The sequence below is a fragment of the Heterodontus francisci genome, chromosome 33 (genome assembly GCF_036365525.1).
Source record: "Heterodontus francisci isolate sHetFra1 chromosome 33, sHetFra1.hap1, whole genome shotgun sequence".
In the NCBI taxonomy this organism is placed as follows: domain Eukaryota; kingdom Metazoa; phylum Chordata; class Chondrichthyes; order Heterodontiformes; family Heterodontidae; genus Heterodontus; species Heterodontus francisci.
This window is the reverse complement of record NC_090403.1, coordinates 50,699,755-50,719,749: the sequence shown is the minus strand read 5'-3', so window position 1 is coordinate 50,719,749 and position 19,995 is coordinate 50,699,755. Positions and strand designations below refer to the sequence as shown.

At 46.6% G+C, this 19,995-nt stretch overlaps 1 protein-coding gene across 1 annotated transcript in view; it reads right to left on the bottom strand.

Moving 5' to 3' along the window:
* LOC137347956 (plexin domain-containing protein 1-like) overlaps window positions 1-19,995 on the bottom strand; it is a 467,720-nt gene that overhangs the window by 133,201 nt on the left and 314,524 nt on the right. The window contains exon 5 of the mRNA XM_068013022.1: window positions 10,692-10,814. Within this exon, the coding sequence (XP_067869123.1) occupies window positions 10,692-10,814 (123 nt within the window). The remainder of the gene's footprint in view (window positions 1-10,691; window positions 10,815-19,995) is intronic.

Here is a 19,995-nt window from a genome sequence, read left to right as displayed (position 1 = left end):
CTCTCACATCTGTCCTATATCTATGACCCCTCAACTTAAAGCTATGTCCCTCGTGTTTGCCATTACCATCCGAGGAAAAAGACTCTCACTATCCACCCTATCTAACCCTCTGATTATCTTATATGTCTCTATTAAGTCACCTCTCCTCCTCCTTCTCTCCACCGAAAACAACCTCAAGTCCCTCAGCCTTTCCTCGTAAGACCTTCCCTCCATACCAGGCAACATCCTAGTAAATCTCCTCTGCACCCTTTCCATAGCTTCCACATCCTTCCTATAATGCGGTGACCAGAACTGCACGCAATACTCCAGGTGCGGTCTCACCAGAGTTTTGTACAGCTGCAGCATGACCTCGTGGCTCCGAAACTCGATCCCCCTACTAATAAAAGCTAACACACCATATGCCTTCTTAACAGCCCTATTAACCTGGGTAGCAACTTTCAGGGATTTATGTACTTGGACACCAAGATCTCTCTGTTCATCTACACTACCAAGAAACTTCCCATTAGCCCAGTACTCTGCATTCCTGTTACTCCTTCCAAAGTGAATCACCTCACACTTTTCCGCATTAAACTCCATTTGCCATCTCTCAGCCCAGCTCTGCAGCCTATCTATGTCCCTCTGTACCCTACAACATCCTTCGGCACTATCCACAACTCCACCGACCTTAGTGTCATCCGCAAATTTACTAACCCACCCTTCTACACCCTCTTCCAGGTCATTTATAAAAATGACAAACAGCAGTGGCCCCAAAACAGATCCTTGCGGTACACCACTAGTAACTCAACTCCAGGATGAACATTTGCCATCAACCACCACCCTCTGTCTTCTTTCAGCTAGCCAATTTCTGATCCAAAGCTCTAAATCACCTTCAACCCCATACTTCCGTATTTTCTGCAATAGCCTACCGTGGGGAACCTTATCAAACGCCTTACTGAAATCCATATACACCACATCCACTGCTTTACCCTCATCCACCTGTTTGGTCACCTTCTCGAAAAACTCAATAAGGTTTGTGAGGCACGACCTACCCTTCACAAAACCGTGCTGACTATCGCTAATGAACTTATTCTTTTCAAGATGATTATAAATCCTGTCTCTTATAACCTTTCCCAACATTTTACCCACAACTGAAGTAAGGCTCACAGGTCTATAATTACCAGGGCTGTCTCTACTCCCCTTCTTGAACAAGGGGACAACATTTGCTATCCTCCAGTCTTCCGGCACTATTCCTGTCGACAATGACGACATAAAGATCAAAGATCTGCAAGGGGGTTGTGTGTGAATGGGGGGATCTCTGCATGCAGGTTGTGTGTGAATAGGGGGGTCTCTGCAAGAGGGTTGTGTGTGAATGGGGGGATCTCTGCATGCAGGTTGTGTGTGAATAGGGGGGTCTCTGCAAGAGGGTTGTGTGTGAATGGGGGGATCTCTGTAAGGGGGTTGTGTGTGAATAGGGGGGTCTCTGTAAGGGGGTTGTGTGTGAATAGGGGGATCTCTGCATGCAGGTTGTGTGTGAATAGGGGGATCTCTGCAAGGGGGCTGTGTGTGAATAGGGGGATCGCTGCAAGGGGGTTGTGTGTGAATGGGGGGATCTCTGCATGCAGGTTGTGTGTGAATAGGGGGGTCTCTGCAAGAGGGTTGTGTGTGAATGGGGGGATCTCTGCATGCAGGTTGTGTGTGAATAGGGGGGTCTCTGCAAGAGGGTTGTGTGTGAATGGGGGGATCTCTGTAAGGGGGTTGTGTGTGAATAGGGGGGTCTCTGTAAGGGGGTTGTGTGTGAATAGGGGGATCTCTGCATGCAGGTTGTGTGTGAATAGGGGGATCTCTGCAAGGGGGCTGTGTGTGAATAGGGGGATCTCTGCAAGGGGGTTGTGTGTGAATGGGGGGATCTCTGTAAGGGGCTTATGTGTGAATGGGGAGGCGCTCTGGCCGGGGGGCTGCTTGCTGAGTTAGAAATTTTTGGAAGTGTACCGAAGTTTTGGTCCAGTGGGCTTCTGTAGAATCCACCGACAGAGTGAATGCAGGGCCGGCAGGCTTTTAAAGATGGTGCCAGCACCTGCTCCAACATCAGGTGATGCCGTGAACGGTGTCTCCATTGCCACCCTGCCACGGAATCGCGGCGCCACGGCCACTCACGTGACAAGAGGGACCTCTGCCACTTTGCACACCTGTCGCCGCTCCCAACAGCGGGATCATAAAATTCAGCCCGAAGTGTGGGACTGATTTAGACTCCCCATGGCAACCATCACTGAGGCTGCTGGTTGCCTTAAGGGAGAGGTCCGCTGATTGTGCCAAAGCCTTACACACCACCGTGGAAAGCGAGATATCACAGGGGAGGCAGAGGCCTGGCACCTGGGGCAGGGCTGTCCCTCGCTTCATTGATGCTGACCTGGATCTAAAGCTGGAGGCTGTGAGGGAGAGAAGGGTGATCCTCTTCCTGGAGGGTGGCAGGGGGAGGCCACCACGTCATGCAGCAGGGGCACCTCTCTGTTCAGGGTCATCTCCCTTCTGCTCCTGTTTGTCCTTCTCTCTTACCTCCTGCAACTACTCCTCCCCTGATGAGCTGTCTCCTTCCAGGGCCTCACCATCCTCAAGTTCCATACCCGACTGGAGGGCTATGCTATGGAGAGCACAGCTGACCACCATAGTGACTGGACTCTTGCAGGAGGGTATTGGAGGATGCCATCCATACAGTCCAGGCACAACAATCACATCTTCAGAAGCCTGATGGCCTGCTCAATGGTTGTCCTACTGAGCGGGTGGCATTGGTTATATCGCCTCTGTGCCTCTGTCATGGCTCCAGAAGGGGGGTGAGTTGCCATGTCATCAAGGGATATCCCTAATCCCCGAGGATCCATCCATGCATTTTGGGGTTTGGAGTGAAGATCCGAGGCAGCCTGAACTGCTGGAGGATGAAGGAATCATGGCAGCTGCCAAGGAAAGCGAGCACACACATGGAGGAAGCTCTTGTGGTCACAGACCAGCTGAACGTTGGGGGAGTGGAAGCCCCTCCTCTTGACAAATCTGGTGGGCAGTTGTTGGGTGCCTTGATGGCCACATGGGTGCAATCAATGATTCCTGTACCTGGGGGGGGGGAATCCAGTGATAGTGGCGAAACCCAACGCCCTCTGTCTCTGCAAGGCCGCATCTGTTGTGAAATGAATGCACTGCCCAGCTCTGGCAAAGAGGGCATCAGTGACCTGTGAGATGCAGTGGCGTGCAGCCACTTGTGAGATGCCACTAAGGTGCACAGATGATCCTTGGAATAAGTCAGAAGCAAAGAAGTTCAAGTCCACGGTGACTTGGATGGCTAATGGCAGGGCATGGCAACCAGTGCTGTGAGGTGCGAGGCCTTCGGCGACGAGGTCACAGATGTCTGTGGCACTGGGTCTCGGTCATCTCCAGGTAGCTCCATCTTCGGTGATAGATCCTGTGTTGAGGGTATGTCCTCCATTGCCTTCCTGCCCCTCTTTCCTCTCCCGTGCCCTCCTGCTGCCATGAGTTCTGCCTTTCCTGTGGAGGCTGTTGCCCCTCATTGTCACTGGGCTCAAAATCTGACAGTCGTACCCCTATTGTCAGCTGCAGCTTTCCTTTTGGACAGGTAGCCGTCTCATTGTCCTCAGCACCCTTGCCCCCTGCTCCTGCCCCCTCAATGCCAGGGGGATGAGGACCCTGTCATTGCCTGAAGGCTGAGTGCCCACTCTCCCCGCTACCTACTCAGCGCCAAGGGCACCTCCTTACCAAATTCCAATCCCCCTTTTCCCTGCTGACCCTGTTATGGGGCCAGAGTGATGCTGTGGGGCAGCCATGACTGGCTCTCACTCTGTGCCCACCTCCCTACAGCAGATCTGCAAAAGGCATCTCCAGAAACCCGTGTGTCCCCTTCAAATTTCAACCATCCCCCTCCAACAAGCTCTGAAAGAGCTTTTTAAATACTTTTATTGGCCTCAATTGGGAGGAGAGCAGGGTCCCTGTCTTGCCCTCCCCCTGCCCCAGTTAACATTTCAGGAACAGTGTCCTGAAACTGAAATGTCGGCCACTGCCGGAATTTTTAGGCTGTCTCCTGCCTCCATTCCCGGCCTCCGGGGCTGGGTGTCTGAAAATTCAGCCCAGAGTGGTTGGGGGAGGGGGGAAGGGAGAACATATAGGACTGAAGGAGATTGCAAATGGGGAGGGGCAATGTAGGTACGAGATTCTATAGTTTATGCCCTGGTGGACAGGAAGCCACTGTAGCTCAGTGAGAACAGGGATGATAGCCATACAGAATGTTGGACAGGCACAAAATGACAGCCCAGTACAACACAGCTCTACAGCGTCCTGATTCAATGCAATGTCTTGCTGTGCTGATTGTTTAAATGTGTTATTAGCAACTTTTCTTTTAAACCAAATAACATTAGACTGAATCCTTTGACAAGGCTGAATAGACAGGTTAAACTGACTCACAACTAAAACATTGTCGAAAACAACAGTTCTCATTCAAGCATGCACTTGCAGAGCAGTTATAAAGGCCCCTAGGGACAGAGCCCATTCAATACAATGAAAAATATCTGATGTGTACACACTGAAATGGTTAGGAGTAAGCAATAAGTCTCTCACTTCCATAACTCATTTAGTCAAAGATCCGTCAAGTCCCTGCTTTTTGAGTTAACTGCATCGATTGGGGCATTTGCCTCAGTGACCTGTGGATATGTGATACAGAGAGACACAGGTAGTGAAAAGGGAGAAATAACCCTTTTGAGAAATACAGAAAGATATTGAAGAACATCAATCAGCCTTTAAATGTTGTTGCAGTCCACCAAGTTGCAAAGGAGTTCACTCACAAAAGCAAGACTTAAAACTTGCTCTCCACAAACTTGAGATATATTTGAGATATAACCCTGCTTCAAGGTTGAGAAGTATGGCATTGGATTAGTAATCCAGAGAATGTCGGCTGGATTTTAACAGCCCAAAAAGTGGTGGCCTGCCCGTGTAGGCTGCACACCAAAGAGCTGTCGCAATCTCATGCACAGCGGCTTATTTAAATAGACGGGGCTCCCACCACCCCCCCCCCAAATCTCACAGACACGGCGCTATTTTTAAAGGTCAGCCAGCCCTGCCGCCTAATTTAAATTTTTAAAGTCCTACCCCACAAAATTAAATAAATAAATTTCTAATGCCCCTTTTCCAACCCCCCCCCCCACAATAACAATTACAATAACTATTTGCCCTTAACGCCCCAAAACACTTCATTTTTACATCTGACCTTCCGCCCCAAATTGCACAAAGTTTGAGGTTTAACACTTCCCACCATCCCCTACACCCATTACGTATATTTGACCCCGTTTCCCCCCACCTCCCCCGCACCGAGAACCTTACCTCCTCCGCCACCTCCCCCCCCCCCCTCCCCACCAGTGTGGCTCCGTGTTTCCCTGGACGGGGATCCGAAGGTGCTGGAGTGCCGGCCGCCATGCTGAAGATCGTGGCAGGCCCTCAGGATCACAGGTAAGTCTATAATTTTATTCATTTGAATATTTAAATTGCGGTCCCGTTGCCCAGCGGCGGGGGGTGCCACCACAGAGCCTTGCCACCGTCGGAAGGACTAGGCCGGGCCCTCCCGACGCCGAGGCGGCCAAATCCGGAGCCATCTTCAGGCACACCCCCCCCCAGCACGGAACCCAACACCTGGGGGAGAACAAAATCCAGCCCTATGAGTTTGAATCCCACCACAGCAGTTTGGGAACTTGAAACTGGAAATAAAAAGGACAGGATCAGTAAAAGTGACCATGAAGCTGTTGGATTGCCGCAGAAAGGTCTAATGTCTTTCAAGGAAGGAAATCTGCTGTCTTTACCTGGTCTAGCCTATGACTCCAGGCCCACACTAATATAGCTGACTCCAACTGCCCCATGAAATGGCCTAGCAAACCACACAGTGAGGTCCAGCCCAAATTAATTGCTGATAACAAACAGTAAGATGAACCGCTTATTACATTACTCATGGTTCCAATATCTCTACAAAAGATGATTTTGTCCTTTATCTATATTTATCCTAATACAACTTTTTGATTTTATACCTGTCCAGATACTTGTTGGGCTCTGTATTCTCTACTCCTTAAGATTATTAAAGCTCTCTCTTTGTAGCTGTGAAGTCTCTTCAGCAGAACCAGCAGTCAATTAAAAACTGACACAAATCTTAACATTTTACTTGGACAGATCTCAAAATTAGAATTCCATCACACTGGAATTTGACTTCTTGTCGTTATGCAATCCAAGTTAATATCAAACTCAATTACTGGGACAATAACATTTGGACAGATGAAGTATTGTAACTGAGTTTTTACTGGTCTATTAAGAGAGAAATGTTCTCATTTCTAACAACTGTTACATGGTGGGATCACTGGTGTAGAAATATGTTTAAAAGATCAGATGATAAATACAGATGAAGGCCTTTCAGTTCAATTTAGCTTATCCATCCACATAAATCTTCAATCCAACATCACAGCATCCAGCTGTGCTTTCGATATTCATATCGCAGTTGGTGGGAATCTGTTCTGAAGCTAAACATATGTAGAGCAATTGCAGAGGTAAGGTCTGGCCTGACTCGCAAGTGAAGTGGCGTGGGTTTGTCTCCTCTTGACAGACTTATTCTACTTCATTGACATGACAAGGTTGGGCCCTGATTCCAGGTGTGGCTGCATTCACACTTTCGGGACGATGCCACAATCCAGCATTCCAATTGGGAATGGTGCTCGGAGGCAGTTCATTTTAAGAAATCATGGGCAGCCAATCCATGACTTCCCATCCAACAATGGATGGACAGTCACAGGCTGTTTGCTTGTGTGCGTAGATCAGCTTGAGAAAGCAACCCAATACAGTGGGCATCGATAATCTTAATGATCAAGTACAATTAGTTACACCCAGCATAATGGCAGTAAGCACCAAAGATGGCATTACCCCAATCCTTTAGAGAACAGGCAATCATGGATTGAAACCGTCCCTTCATTCTTTGCTTCTGTTCTGCACTTGACACTTAAGGTAGTCCTTTATGTACCCACAATGCCATGTGGCATCCACCATCAGCCAATCAGTGACAGTAACTCCTTTAACTCACAAATGGACTTGCTTCCATTTTTTATTTCTTCCTTATTCTTTCCAGCAGTTTTCCAGCAGAAACGACTTAAAGCAACTGCAGTAAAGTAGGAGACCCCTGCTCTATCAACCTTTTCCCCAGCTGAGTGACCCCTGAGGAATTTCAGGCCCACTGTTTAAAAAATTCCCGGGCAGGTGAAATTTCTAAACTTGACTTTGCACGGGACTGTTGCCATGGTTGGATGGCTGTAAAGCGAAGGAACTTGACATTACCTCCTGAAGGTTGCCCAAACTCCCTTGCCTAAGTGCACCTGAGTACAACACACATTTAACACTGAGGCATAGCATAAACTGTGTATCTTAACAGAGCTATTGGGGACAATCTATCCTGAAGGGGACGCAGTGCCTATCAGCAACCACATTGGACCATTGCATTTCCTTTCCTGCCAATTTCCTCCTTTTCTGAAAGCAACGACTCCAAGCTGGAGCATTGGTTCCGTGTCACCCTCCCATTCAAGTGGTCAATATTTATGGTGCAGACTTACATTGTGAGGGTCGGCAGAATGAATGATAGAAGCATCAGTGTTAATCCTGATCTTGTATTCACTCAGAATCAACATGCACACCGTTTGCTGAACAACGATCTGTAGGAGGATCCATGGGTGGTTTCCCCACCACCTTAACCAAAGATATTGCGAGGAGTCAACTCCCTTCACTGTTGGCCTGGTTGACAACAGTGAATGCAACACAGAATGGGATTGACATTGGGACCTTCCTGGTCTTCATAGTTTAGTTGCTCCCTGCCTTAACCACTTGAGAGACTGCCATTTATAATTAGCCCACTGATCCCAACACATGGTTTTAATATTTCACAGATGTAGTGGAGCAATTAGACAAGCACCTTAGGGATTACACAACTTAAAAAAAAACTGTGTTTTTGAAAATCTCCAGGATTGTGTAATTAATTCTACTGAAATCGATATTACTCAGAAAATGCCCCATTCCTGTAAAAGAAAAATATTTGAATACATTGCAATAATTTTTGTTTTTTTGTAACTGTGAAAATGGCAGACTCGCCAAACCCAGTCAAAGTGGTATTGTTTTTATTCTACTTCATCAACCGCTGCTTGCTCTCCAACCCTTCAGTTGTGGTGATGTCATAGCGCTCTGTGCCAGGAAATGTAGCCTTTCTTTGTTAGAAGGATAAAAATAATGAATCAGTCTCTGGAGCTCTTCAATGCTCTTTGCAAGTGGTACAAGCTTGTTATGACAGGAGACCCAGTGGGAGCGAAAATAAAATGTACCCCGAGAAAGGTATTTCAAAAAAAATATTTTTGTCTTTTAATATTTATTTTAATTTTAGGCGCTGATTTTAGTTAATAGTAACTGGCTTCTATTCCTGACTGATCCAGTGGGTGAGAATCCAGGTTGTACAGAGTCTTGGTCAGTTCCCATCTGGTGTTCAGTTTTTTGCACCACACCTCAGGAAGAGTATACTGGCCTTGGATGGGGTGCAGCAAAGAATCTCCAGAAAAAAACAGGGTTTAGAGGACTAAATTATGAGTACAGGTTACATAAACATGGCTTGTATTCCTTTATGTATAGGAGATTGAGGCGGTGATCTGATTGAGGTGTTTAAAAGGTTAGAAGTATTTGATCGATGAACTATTTCCTTTGATGGGAGAATCAAGAACAAGGGAGCCTAATCTTAAAATTAGAGTCAGGCCATTCAGGAGCAAAATCAAGAAGCACTTTTTCACGCAAAGGGTAGTGGAAATCTGGAACTCTCTCCTCCAAATGGCTGTGGATGCTGGGACAATTGGAGCTTTGAAGATTGGGATTCATGGATTTTTTGTTGGGGTAAGCATGTCAAGGGATATGGAACAAAGGCGGGAAAATGGAGCTGAGTTGCAGATCAGCCAGAATATACTTGAATGACAGAATAGGCTTGAAGGACTGAATGGCCTACACATGTTTCTATGTTCCAATGTTCACCAGATTATTGTCCATCACAGTGAAAATGTTCCCCCATATTTTTTTCATTTGCAGAGACTGAGGTGAGTAATCTAATTAATAGATCAAAATTTTCTCAATTCCTTTTTTCTAATCTGTTCATGAAATGACCCAACAAGTGAAATCATAATATATTGAACAGGTGCAATAGGCGACAGGAAGCAGCACATTGTGTGATGTTAACAATCACTGGAGATGGGAACTTCAAAAATATAAAGGGTAATTATAATTAAATTTGCACTTCAGCATGGATCATCACCCATAGGGGGCGCACATGGGTTTTTAGGCCGAATGATTGTGAGAATAAGATTCAAAATGTAAATCTCTTCAGCACATCTGTTTTTTGCTTTGCTGAAAAGATGCTTTTTTGTCTGAACAAGATGGCAGGAGTACTTCCTGCAGACTGCGCTCTGACAACTGTTGCTTTCTCCTTACATCTCTCTCCAGTCTTGTCTGGAGTGCAGTAACCAGTAACATTTCAAGCAGTTGTTTGTGCCAGGACCATGGAAATAACAGACAGATGATTGGGGGAGAGTGAGATAAAAGCAGTGCTGTTCTTTGGTCGCCTATGTAAGACTTTCAGAAACAGCAGACACTCAGGAGTTTTACTAGGTGTAATGTTCTGACCACAGACATGATCCAGACATCACAGCTATCAACAGCCACATGGGAATTAAATTCCTATTTATAACTCTGCTTTTGTTATGTTTCCTACTGAGAAAGAAAACTGCAAATGTCAAAACTATATGCTTAATGCTTAGAAATAGATAATTCAAAATTGTAGTGCATTTGTCTCTCCCTCACTTTGTGTGCTCTCCCCAGACTTGATTCTCTGTCCCCGTGCCCTCCCCAGTTCTGTCTCTCTATCTCAATTTGCTCTCCAAACCTATCCCTCTGTCGCAATCCTGTACATTTGTCCCAGCGCTCTCCCAGTCCTGTCCCTGTATCCCAATTCCCTTCCCAGTCCTATCCCTCATTCCTAATTTCTTCCCCAGTCCCTGTCATTCTAGCCCAGTGCTCTCCTCTGTACTGTCCCTCTATCTCAATGCTCTCCCCAATCCCGTTCCTCTATCCCAATTCTGCCCCTTGTCCAATTCCCTCCACTATCCTTTGCCTCTGAACCCCCTTTTCTCTGTGATGTGCCCCATTGGCTTTGTGGATAAAAGCATTGCTTGATGCTAAATGGACCTGTATAGATTAGATTTTATCACGGGCCCGTGCTGACCTGTTGGATCTCTATTAACTCTGTTTCACTCTCCACTGATGCTGTCTGACCTGCTGAATGTTCCTAGCATCTTCTCTTCTTGTTTCAGAATTCCTGCTCTGATCACTGTCCGGATTCCTACTGGAAGGTGTGCAGATGTGTGGAAGGCAGGTGAGCACTGTACCAAGCCTGGGTACAACATCCTGCAGGATAACATTCGTTATCCAGACTGAAGTGAGAAGAACCAGCACTGGAGTGAGGTATTAGAGTGTGCCTAGAAAACCCTGGCTCTGTGCCTCAAGCAAGGAGGCAGAGAAAAGTAGAAAAAAGAAAATCTTAAGTGTTTGGTGTCATCAGCTGCACTTAAATCCTGCACACCCTCTACTGAGCAAAGTGGTCAAAAGAAAATTACCGTTATCAAAATATCTGATGGTAGAATTCCTGGAGTAACTGGGGTCAAAGTTTGCCATGAGTGGTGCAATGTACTGGGTGGCAGTCAGCATCCGATGTATGACCTCCCCGGTGAATATAAAACCTGAGGGAAAAAAAGAAGACAATTAGAATCTTTCATGATATCTGTTGCACTCAGGGTCTTTCCTTTGGGGGAGTTTTTTGCTCAGCAAGGTGAGGGGCGACTGCACTGCGGAATAGAGTACCACCTCACTTTATCTCCATATCGAGTGCTTACATTCTACAAGATAAACGGTTCTTTTATGGGACTTAATATTTTGCCTTTGCTTGCTCTGTATTTTCTGGTGCTTTATTGTCCTTCTTGCATTACATTTCCAAGAAAATAATAACATTGGTTTGCAACTACCTATGGTTTGTTCCCACTGCTGTGCTTATAGGAGGAAGCATAGAATATTTACCTGGGGGATCTCCCAATGCATTGATTGCAGGTGCTGAAGACAAGCGGGCTGGGGAGGCATGATGGGCAGCCATGGGGAATGCACATAGGCAGTAGGTGAGAGGGCATCAGAGACAAGGGTCTAAGTGGGGTCGGGCAACAGAGTCACATGAAACTGGTGGGTCAGCTGCTGTTTTTAACCACTTGCATCTCTTCCGTGTGTTCCCCAGGGGTCGAAGGTTGTGTTGGCAGGAAACACTCAGCCATGTGGTTTCCAAGAACCAATGAGAAAGCTTAACAGGGACTCTACGATGCCATTTTCAATCACTCATGCAGATATAAAGCTATTTAATAGTAGAACAAATCTCTCCCACTTGGGAATAAACATGACTTAGTGCAATGAAAAACTGATAAGAACGTGTAAAGTATGGAAAGACCTTAACTCATCAATCCTACTCCTTCCACGGGCTATGATTATAATGGACACTGATCACACAGTTAATCTTACAAGGGAAATTTCTGAATAAATATTTCCTAATCCCCAAAGGTTATTCAATTCAGAACATTCAACTATTCCCACACCTCTCCTGTTCAGCATTATTCTGCCATCTTCCATAGACAACACAAGTGATAAATGTGTCTCCAATTCTGGCTAGTTCTCTGCTCTGGAGTCATGCTTACTAGAGATAGGGTTATAAATGGCAAAAAAGTATAAAAAAAGAAAGACTTGCACTTTTCACCACCTCAGGAATTTCCAAAGAGCCATCCGACCAATTAACTAGTTTTTGAAGTGTAGCCTATAAATGTAATCACTTTTGTAATATAGGAAACCCAGCAGCCAATTTGCATACAGCAAGGTCCCACGCACAGCAATGGATGAATATTCTGATTATGTGCCTTAGGTGTTGGTTGAGGGATAAATATATGGCCAGGACACCAGGCAGGTCTCCCTTTCTCGTCTTGGAACAGTGCAGGAGGAACTTAATGTCCACCTAAGATTGCAGACAGGGCCTCAGTTTAACATCTCATCCAAAAGACAGCACCTCCAGCAATGCAGCACTCCCTCAGTGCTGCACAATAACATCCACCTAGATTAGGTGCTTAAGTCTCTGGCGTGGAACTTGAACCTGCAACCTTCTTACTCAGAAGAAAGAGACTCACCGACTGAGCCATGGTTGACACCTTAAAGCTTCTTTCTCTTAATAATTTGCAACTGCAAAGAGAGGGAGAGAGAGGTAGGAAACTTTTATCCCATCTATTTAAATCAACATGCACAAGATAAAAGGACAATACTCTAACCAACCTCTTCTTTGGCCTCCTTGTCTCAAGAGACAATGGGTAAGCGCCTAGAGGTGGTCAGTGGTTTGTGGAGCAGCGCCTGGAGTGGCTATAAAGGCCAATTCTTGAGTGACAGACTCTTCCACAGGTGCTGCAGATAAAATTGGTTGTCAGGGCTGTTACACAGTTGGCTCTCTCCTTGCGCTTCTGTCTTTTTTCCTGCCAACTGCTAAGTCTCTTTGACTCGCCACTCTTTAACCCCACCTTTATGGCTGTCTGCCAGCTCTGGCAACTGACTCCCACGACTTGAGGTCAATGTCACAGGACTTCATGTCACGTTTGCAGATGTCTTTAAAGCAGAGACATGGATGGCTGGTGGGTCTAATACCAGTGGCGAGCTCGCTGTACAACATGTCATTGGGGATCCTGCCACCTTTCATGCGGCTTATATGGCCAAGCCATCTCAAGCGCCGCTGGCTCAGTAGGGTATATATGCTGGCCGCCTCGAGGACTTCTGCGTTGGAGAACTGGTCCTGCCACCTGATTTTTAAAAAAATTCATTCATGGGATGTGGGCGTCGCTGGCCAGGCCAGCATTTATTGCCCATCCCTAATTGCACTTGAGAAGGTCATGGTGAGCTGCCTTCTTGAACCGCTGCAGTCCATGGGGGTAGATACACCCACAGTGCTAGCGGTTAGATACAACTGAGTGGCTTGCTTGGCCATTTCAGAGGGCATGTAAGAGTTAACCACATTGCTGTGGGTCTGGAGTCACATGTAGGCCAGAACAGGTAAGGACAGCAGATTTCCTTCCCTAAAGGACATTAGTGAACCAGATGGGTTTTTACAACAATCGACAATGGTTTCATGGTCATCATTAGACTAGCTTTTTAATTCCAGATTAAATTCAATTAAATTGAATTCAAATTCCACCTTCTGCTGTGGTGGGATTTGAGCCTATGTCCCCAGAGCAATACCCTGGGTCTCTGGGTTACTAGTCCAGTGACAATACCACTACACCACCTCCTCCTCCAACGATGCCAAGGATTCTCCGGAGGCAGCGAAGATGGAAAGAGTTGAGACGTCGCTCTTGGCTGACATAAGTTGTCCAGGCCTCACCACCAAGTAAAGGCCTGCTACCCGACCCGAACCCGAAGGGACCCGACAACATGTGCGGATTTGGGTCGGGTCGGGTTGCACTTCCGGCTCCGGCATTCGGGCTCGGGTCGGGCCGGACCGGACATGTTCCATCACAGGTAAGTGGCTCCAATGTTAATTTAATTTTTGGACTCGAAAGCTGGCTTTGTTACAGTTATTTTAAGCTTGTGCAGACGAGCAACAAAGTGAAAAATAGAAGGTAAGTTAACTAATGGTCGGGTTGGGTCGGGCGCAGGATAAAATGGAAGGACTCGGGCCGGGTCGGGCTCGGGTTGGATGTGGTTCTGTCGGGCTTGGGTCGGATCTTTTTGGCAGACCCGAGCAGGCCTTCACCACCAAGTCCCTAATATCTGTCAACCTTACATTCTTTTGAGGCGCAGTTACTTTAAGATTAAACCATTTCCTATTTGTTTCCTGTTTGATATTTCGGTATATGGCCAGGTATATTCTAAGTCCCTGTCATTTTTAAGCTCTGAATCGATTTGTTACATTTTAATTAGTGTAAATGACAAATATAAGCCTCTGATTGGCACAGGTTTGCGAGCTCTGTGCAGCCCTGAGGAGTCCTCGTATCTTTTTGTAAACACAAAACCAGTGTGTCTGTGAATAAACTAGCCTTCCTGCTTCAGTCCAATGCTAGATATCATACCCAACATACACGGACAATTGGCTGTAACATGGGCAAGGGAACATGTGGTGGAAATGAATTCCCCAGGATCCAGTTGCAACTATTGAATCAAGAGTTTATTGTCCTTCATCTGGTTGTGGTGATTCACATTGCACACCACAACATGTAGCAGTACCAGCACAAACTCTACCCCAGCATCACCGACTTCCCAAATTTAATTGGAGGAAATTGTGGAACATCGAGGGCTGTATGTAACACAATCAGTCTGGCAACACAAAGACAGAGGAGGGGTTGACAGGTGGTAGAGTGCGATGTCGTCAGCGTACATGTGGAATAATGTCACTAAGGGGCAGCATGTAAATGAGGATAAGGAGGGGGTGAAGGATAAGAGTCTTGAAGGTACATTGGAGGTATTGGTGTGGAGGTGGGAAGAGAATCCATTGTTGGTGATACTCTGGCTACCATTGGATAGGCAAAAGTGGAACCAGGTTCAACTGAACTGGACAACAGAGAAGAGGCATTGGAGGAGGATGGTGTGGTTGACCTTGTCAAAGACTGCAGATAGGTCAAAGAGCATGGGGAAGGATAACGCACCACAGTCACTATCACATTTGTGACTTTGGTAAAGACTATTTGAGTGTAGTTTTAGGGACCAAAACCTGATTAGAGAGATTCAATTGGGAAACAAAGACATGGATTTGGAAGGTAATAATTCAAGGCTTTGAGACTAAGTAGAAATATCGGAGATGTAACAGTAGTTTTCAAAGACAAAGGGGTTGAGGGTGGGAATTTTCAGGAGCTGGGGATGACAGTGGCTTCGAAGAGGAGGCGGACAGTACCAGAGGAGAGGGAACCATTTTAAAAAGTAACTCAGTGCTGTGCTTTGGCTTACTGCCTTTGACTCAGTTTGGGCTGTTCCTCATTTTCATACAGGAATGTCAATGAGATATTGCTTGAAAATAAATCTTAACCACACTCACAAACATGGTGGAACCAGTGGGTAAATATACCACCCAGTCTGCTTCTCAGTGATACAATTAAGGAAGATCCCAGTTTTGATGTTACATCTGTGCCATGTTCCGTTAGGTATTACAATTAACCTCAGTGTTCTTGAGCTAAGGAGAATGAAAACAATCTGCTAGCATTCCTATTCCTGATGACAATCCAGTGACTGGTACTGCAAAGTGCTCAACTGTGAACACTAATTGAGAGAAGGGTCAGATTTGGCTGTATGACTGCCATGGTTGAACAGCTTGCTCGTTTCGGCTGACACGTGCCCTTTCAAAGAACCAGCACAGGCATGATGGGCCAACTGGCCTTCTTCTGTGCTGTATCATTCTATGTTTCTATGAAAAATAGCTACTTGATGACAGCATCAAAGGGAGTCTAGAAAATGGTATCCCAAAGCAAAACGTTGCAATGAAGTGAAAATAGGACAAAAAACCTTTAATAGATTAGTCAATCTTGTCTTAATTTAAGCACCACATCTTTTTTCTTCAAGAAAACCAATTTCACAGTTTAGGATGGCTCAGTAAACACAATGGTAACAATCAAACAGGTTATCTGCACAGAGCACATTGCATTTAATGGGCAACTCTCCCAGTACACAACATGACAGACAGCCTTCAGTGCTGAGCCCGCTGCTGGATGCCAGGCTGTTGGCAGGGCCTAGCCTTGAGCTTCCAATTAACTACCAAGGAAGGCATCAAGATGGTGTACCTCACACAGGAGAACAAAATCCTATTAAATTAAAGCTTCCCTCTCTTTGTTCCCGATTAGTGAATCTTTAACTTCCCTGTCAGCAATCTGCTCTTAGTATCTGTAGCTACAAAGAAGCAGAGCTGATGCGGCTACGTGGTGAACAGATTCCTCATCTATAAGATCATTGGAAAGCATGGAATGAGACAACTAACAACAACTTGCATTTATATAGCGCCTTTAACACAGTAAAAACATCCCAAGGTGCTTCACAGCAGCATTAACAAACTAAACTTAAACCCGAGCCATGACGCTGGACAGAATCTTGTCGCCATAGTTTTTAAACGAGGGATGGGCCCACTTCTAGGTCCCGACCACAATGGTTTATGAGGTCCACCCGCTTGCGCGATTTTACTAATCCAGTTAAGGATGCCAGTTGGGCTGCACAGGTGGGTGTGCCAATGGAAGCACCTGAGGCTCTGGGCAGCCGGCAGCCCCACCAGGAGAGGTGGGCACTGCCACTGTAGGTGGAGGGCCATTAGGGATGCTCAAGATGGAGGCACCCACAGAAGATTTCAAAAAAAGGTTATAGTAAGAGTGGCCCACAGTTGCCAGGCTCTCATTGTGGAGGATGAACCCCTCTCAACTGCAGCCCCCTGGAACCCGCAGCTCCAGGAGTGGGGGGCGGAGGGGGAGAAGGAGGCCTCGCTGGCTGTCCCAGCCTGCTGCCAGGAGGCCACCTCCAGCCGGGTTTCAATCTCAGCAGGGGGCCCTTCACCATCGGGAAGATCCCGTCAGCATCATCAGTTTACCTCCAACCATCTAACCATCTTCCCTTGGCATTCAACGGCATTACCATCTCTGAATCCCCCATTATCAACATCCTAGGGGCTACCATTGACCAGAAACTGAACTGGAGTAGCCATATAAATACGATGGCTACAAGAGCAGGTCAGAGGCTAGGAGTCCTGCGGTGAGTAACTCACCTCCTGACTCCCCAAAGCCAGTCCACCATCTACAAGGCACAAGTCAAGAGTGTGATGGAATACTTTCCACTTGCCTGGATGGGTACAACTCCAACAACACTCAAGAAGCTCGACACCATCCAGGACAAAGCGGCCCGCTTGATTGGCACCCCATCCACAAGCATTCACTCCCTCCACCACCGACGCACAATGGCAGCAATGTGTACCATCTACAAGATGCACTGCAGCAATGCACCAAGGCTCCTTAGACAGCACCTTCCAAATCCGCGACCTCTACCAACTAGAGAGACAAGGGTAGCAAATGCATGGGAACATCACCACCTGCAAGTTCCCCTCAAAGCCACACACTATCCTGACTTGGAACTATATCACTGTTCCTTCACTGTTGCTGGGTCAAAATCCTGGAACACCCTTCTGAACAGCACTGTGGGTGTACCTACCTCACATGGACAGCAGCGGTTCAAGAAGGCAGCTCACCACCGCCTTCTCAAGGGCAATTAGGGATGGACAATAAATGCTGGCCTAGCCAGTGACGCCCACATCCCATGAATGAATTTAATAAAGTGGCCACTTAATTACCACTAATTGGCTACCTGCCACTGCTGGGCGGGTAGCCAGTTAGGGTATAACCCCGCCGCCGGAAAGATCGCTCGGAGGCAGGATCACGTCGTGTCGTCTACCAAATGCGAAGTTTTCTGAAATTCTCCGCCCTCCAGAGCTGGCTTTGTGCGGCTGATAAGCTTCCTCCCACTAGGACAGATTCATCAAAGAGGGAGGTTTCAAGGACAGTCTTATTAAACGGAGCAAGAGGTAGAGCGGCAGAAAGGTTTAGGGAGGGAATTCCGGAGTTTACGGCCTTGGCAACTACAGGCCTGGCTGCCACTGGTGCAGTGAAGAAATCAGGGGACGCAGAAGGGACCTGAATTGATGGAGTGCAGAGTTCTCAGAGGCTGGTAGTGCTGCAGGAGGGTACAGAGATAGGGAGGGGAGTGCTGCAAAGGATTTGATAACAAGAAAACATCCCAGTTTATACCCATCCCTATAACTTGCAATCTAATGACCAACAAATTATTTATCAATATTCCTCTTCCTTCGAATCAGACTTGGGGCCCGACCTCCCACAGCTTCGGCAGAAGTTCACTGAAATCATTGATTCACCTCCCTGAGCTTTTGCTGTTGGCAACTTAGCAGAAAAAGATGGTGCAGTGCCAATTTGTGGCTGCAATGAATCATTGCCACATGTCCAGAGGTTTGTATTGGAGGGAACTGCTGCCTGAGTTTGCCGAGTGTGTAGGCAGGAGCAGTTATAGCATGTGGTGGAGCTGCTGTGCATCAGAGGAGCACGGATCTGGGGGTGACTCCCCTGAGCGCTGACTGTAGCAATACAGCTCGGTAATCAGAGGGGTTGCCAATCGGCTGGATTGTTGGGGGGCAGGGGGCGGCTGTTGGAGAGTGTCAGGGAGATGGAAACTGGGGACCTTACATTGGCTCCCGATCCACCATCACCTCGATTTTAAAATTTTCATCCTAGTGTTCAAGTCCTTCCATGCCCTCCCTCAACCCCACCTGTGTTACCTACATAACCTCCTCCAGCCCTGTACGCCTCCTGGTAGTCTACAAACCTCAAATTCTGGCCTCTCGTGCATCCGCCAATTCCGTCACCCACCATTGGCAGCCCTGCCTTCTGCTGTCTAGGTCCTAAGCTCTAGAATTCCCTCCCTAAACTTGTTTGCCTTCCTACCACATTCTCATTCTATAAGACATTCCTTAAAACCTATCTTTTTGACCAAGCTTTTTGGTCACCTCTGTCCTAATTGATGGTCGGCGCGGACCCGATGGGCCGAAGGGCCTGTTTTGGTGCTGTATCTCTCTATGACTCTCTCTATGACTCCTGCTTTGGCTCGGTGTCAATTACGCCTCTTGCGACGCTTTACTACTAAGCGCTATATAAATGCAAGTTGTTGAAATCTTGCAGTGAAATTATCCTTCACACCCAGAGATGTTTGAGATGAATAAACTGCAAAAAAGTGCAATCTGATTTTAATAACAGGGGAATCTGTGTCTTTAAGTCTGAGCCAAGTGAATTCAGGAGCTGACTGTTGGTGTGCCAAATTTCATGAGTTGCATGATGTCACTGCTGGAAACCTGGGATACTCTTCCTGGCACAGTTGGGGACCCATAGAGGGAAATAAAAGCTGGACAACGTACATCAAATTGACATTACCCTAAACCACAGTTATCGTCATGAATAACAAGAGCTTATAATAGATAGAAGAGTAACAAGTATGGTGGTAAACACCAGACAAATCCAAGATATAAGATTTTCAGTCACAAACTATAAAAATTGAGATATCCCCACTTGCCAAATAATAAACACAAAGAGGGGGAGAAATCGCCTATCAAGACACTCAGTTGTCAAGGGCAATTAGGGATGGGCAACAAATGCTGGTCTTGCCAGCGATGCCCACATCCCATGAAAGAATAAGAAAAGTCCTGCTTTGAAACACAAATGAAGCCAAGTGTTAGCCTCGACTCAGTTGGCAACTACCTGTCCCCTCTGAATCAGAAGATTGTGGATTTAAGCCACACTCCAGAGACTTGAGCACACAATCTAGGTTGACACAGTAGTGTACTGAGGGTGTGCTGCACTGTTGATCGTGCCATCTTTCAGATAAGATGTTTAACTGAGGTCCTGTCTCAGTTAGTCTTAAAAGATCCCATGGCACTTTTTCAAAGAAGGGCAGGGGAGTTCTCCTCGGTGTCCTTGCTAATATTCATCCCTCAACAAGCATCGAATAAACAGATACTTTAGTCCTTCTCAAACGTTTGTGGGACCTTGCTCTGGACATTATGGTGTTTCCAACATTGCAACGTTTAAAATTGCTTCATTGGCCGTGGGACATGCTGAGGTCGTGAAAGGAACTTTATAAATGCAAGTTTTTATTTTCTCATTCTGTCTCAGGGCTCCTCTTGAATGATGTTGAAGTGAGGAGGGCTTAATTCAAAAAAAAATTCTGACCCCACCATAAGATAGCGGTGCAGGAGTAGGCCATACAATCCCTCGAGCCTGCTTTGCATTCAGTGAGGTCATGGTTGATCATTTATCTCAACTCCACTTTCCC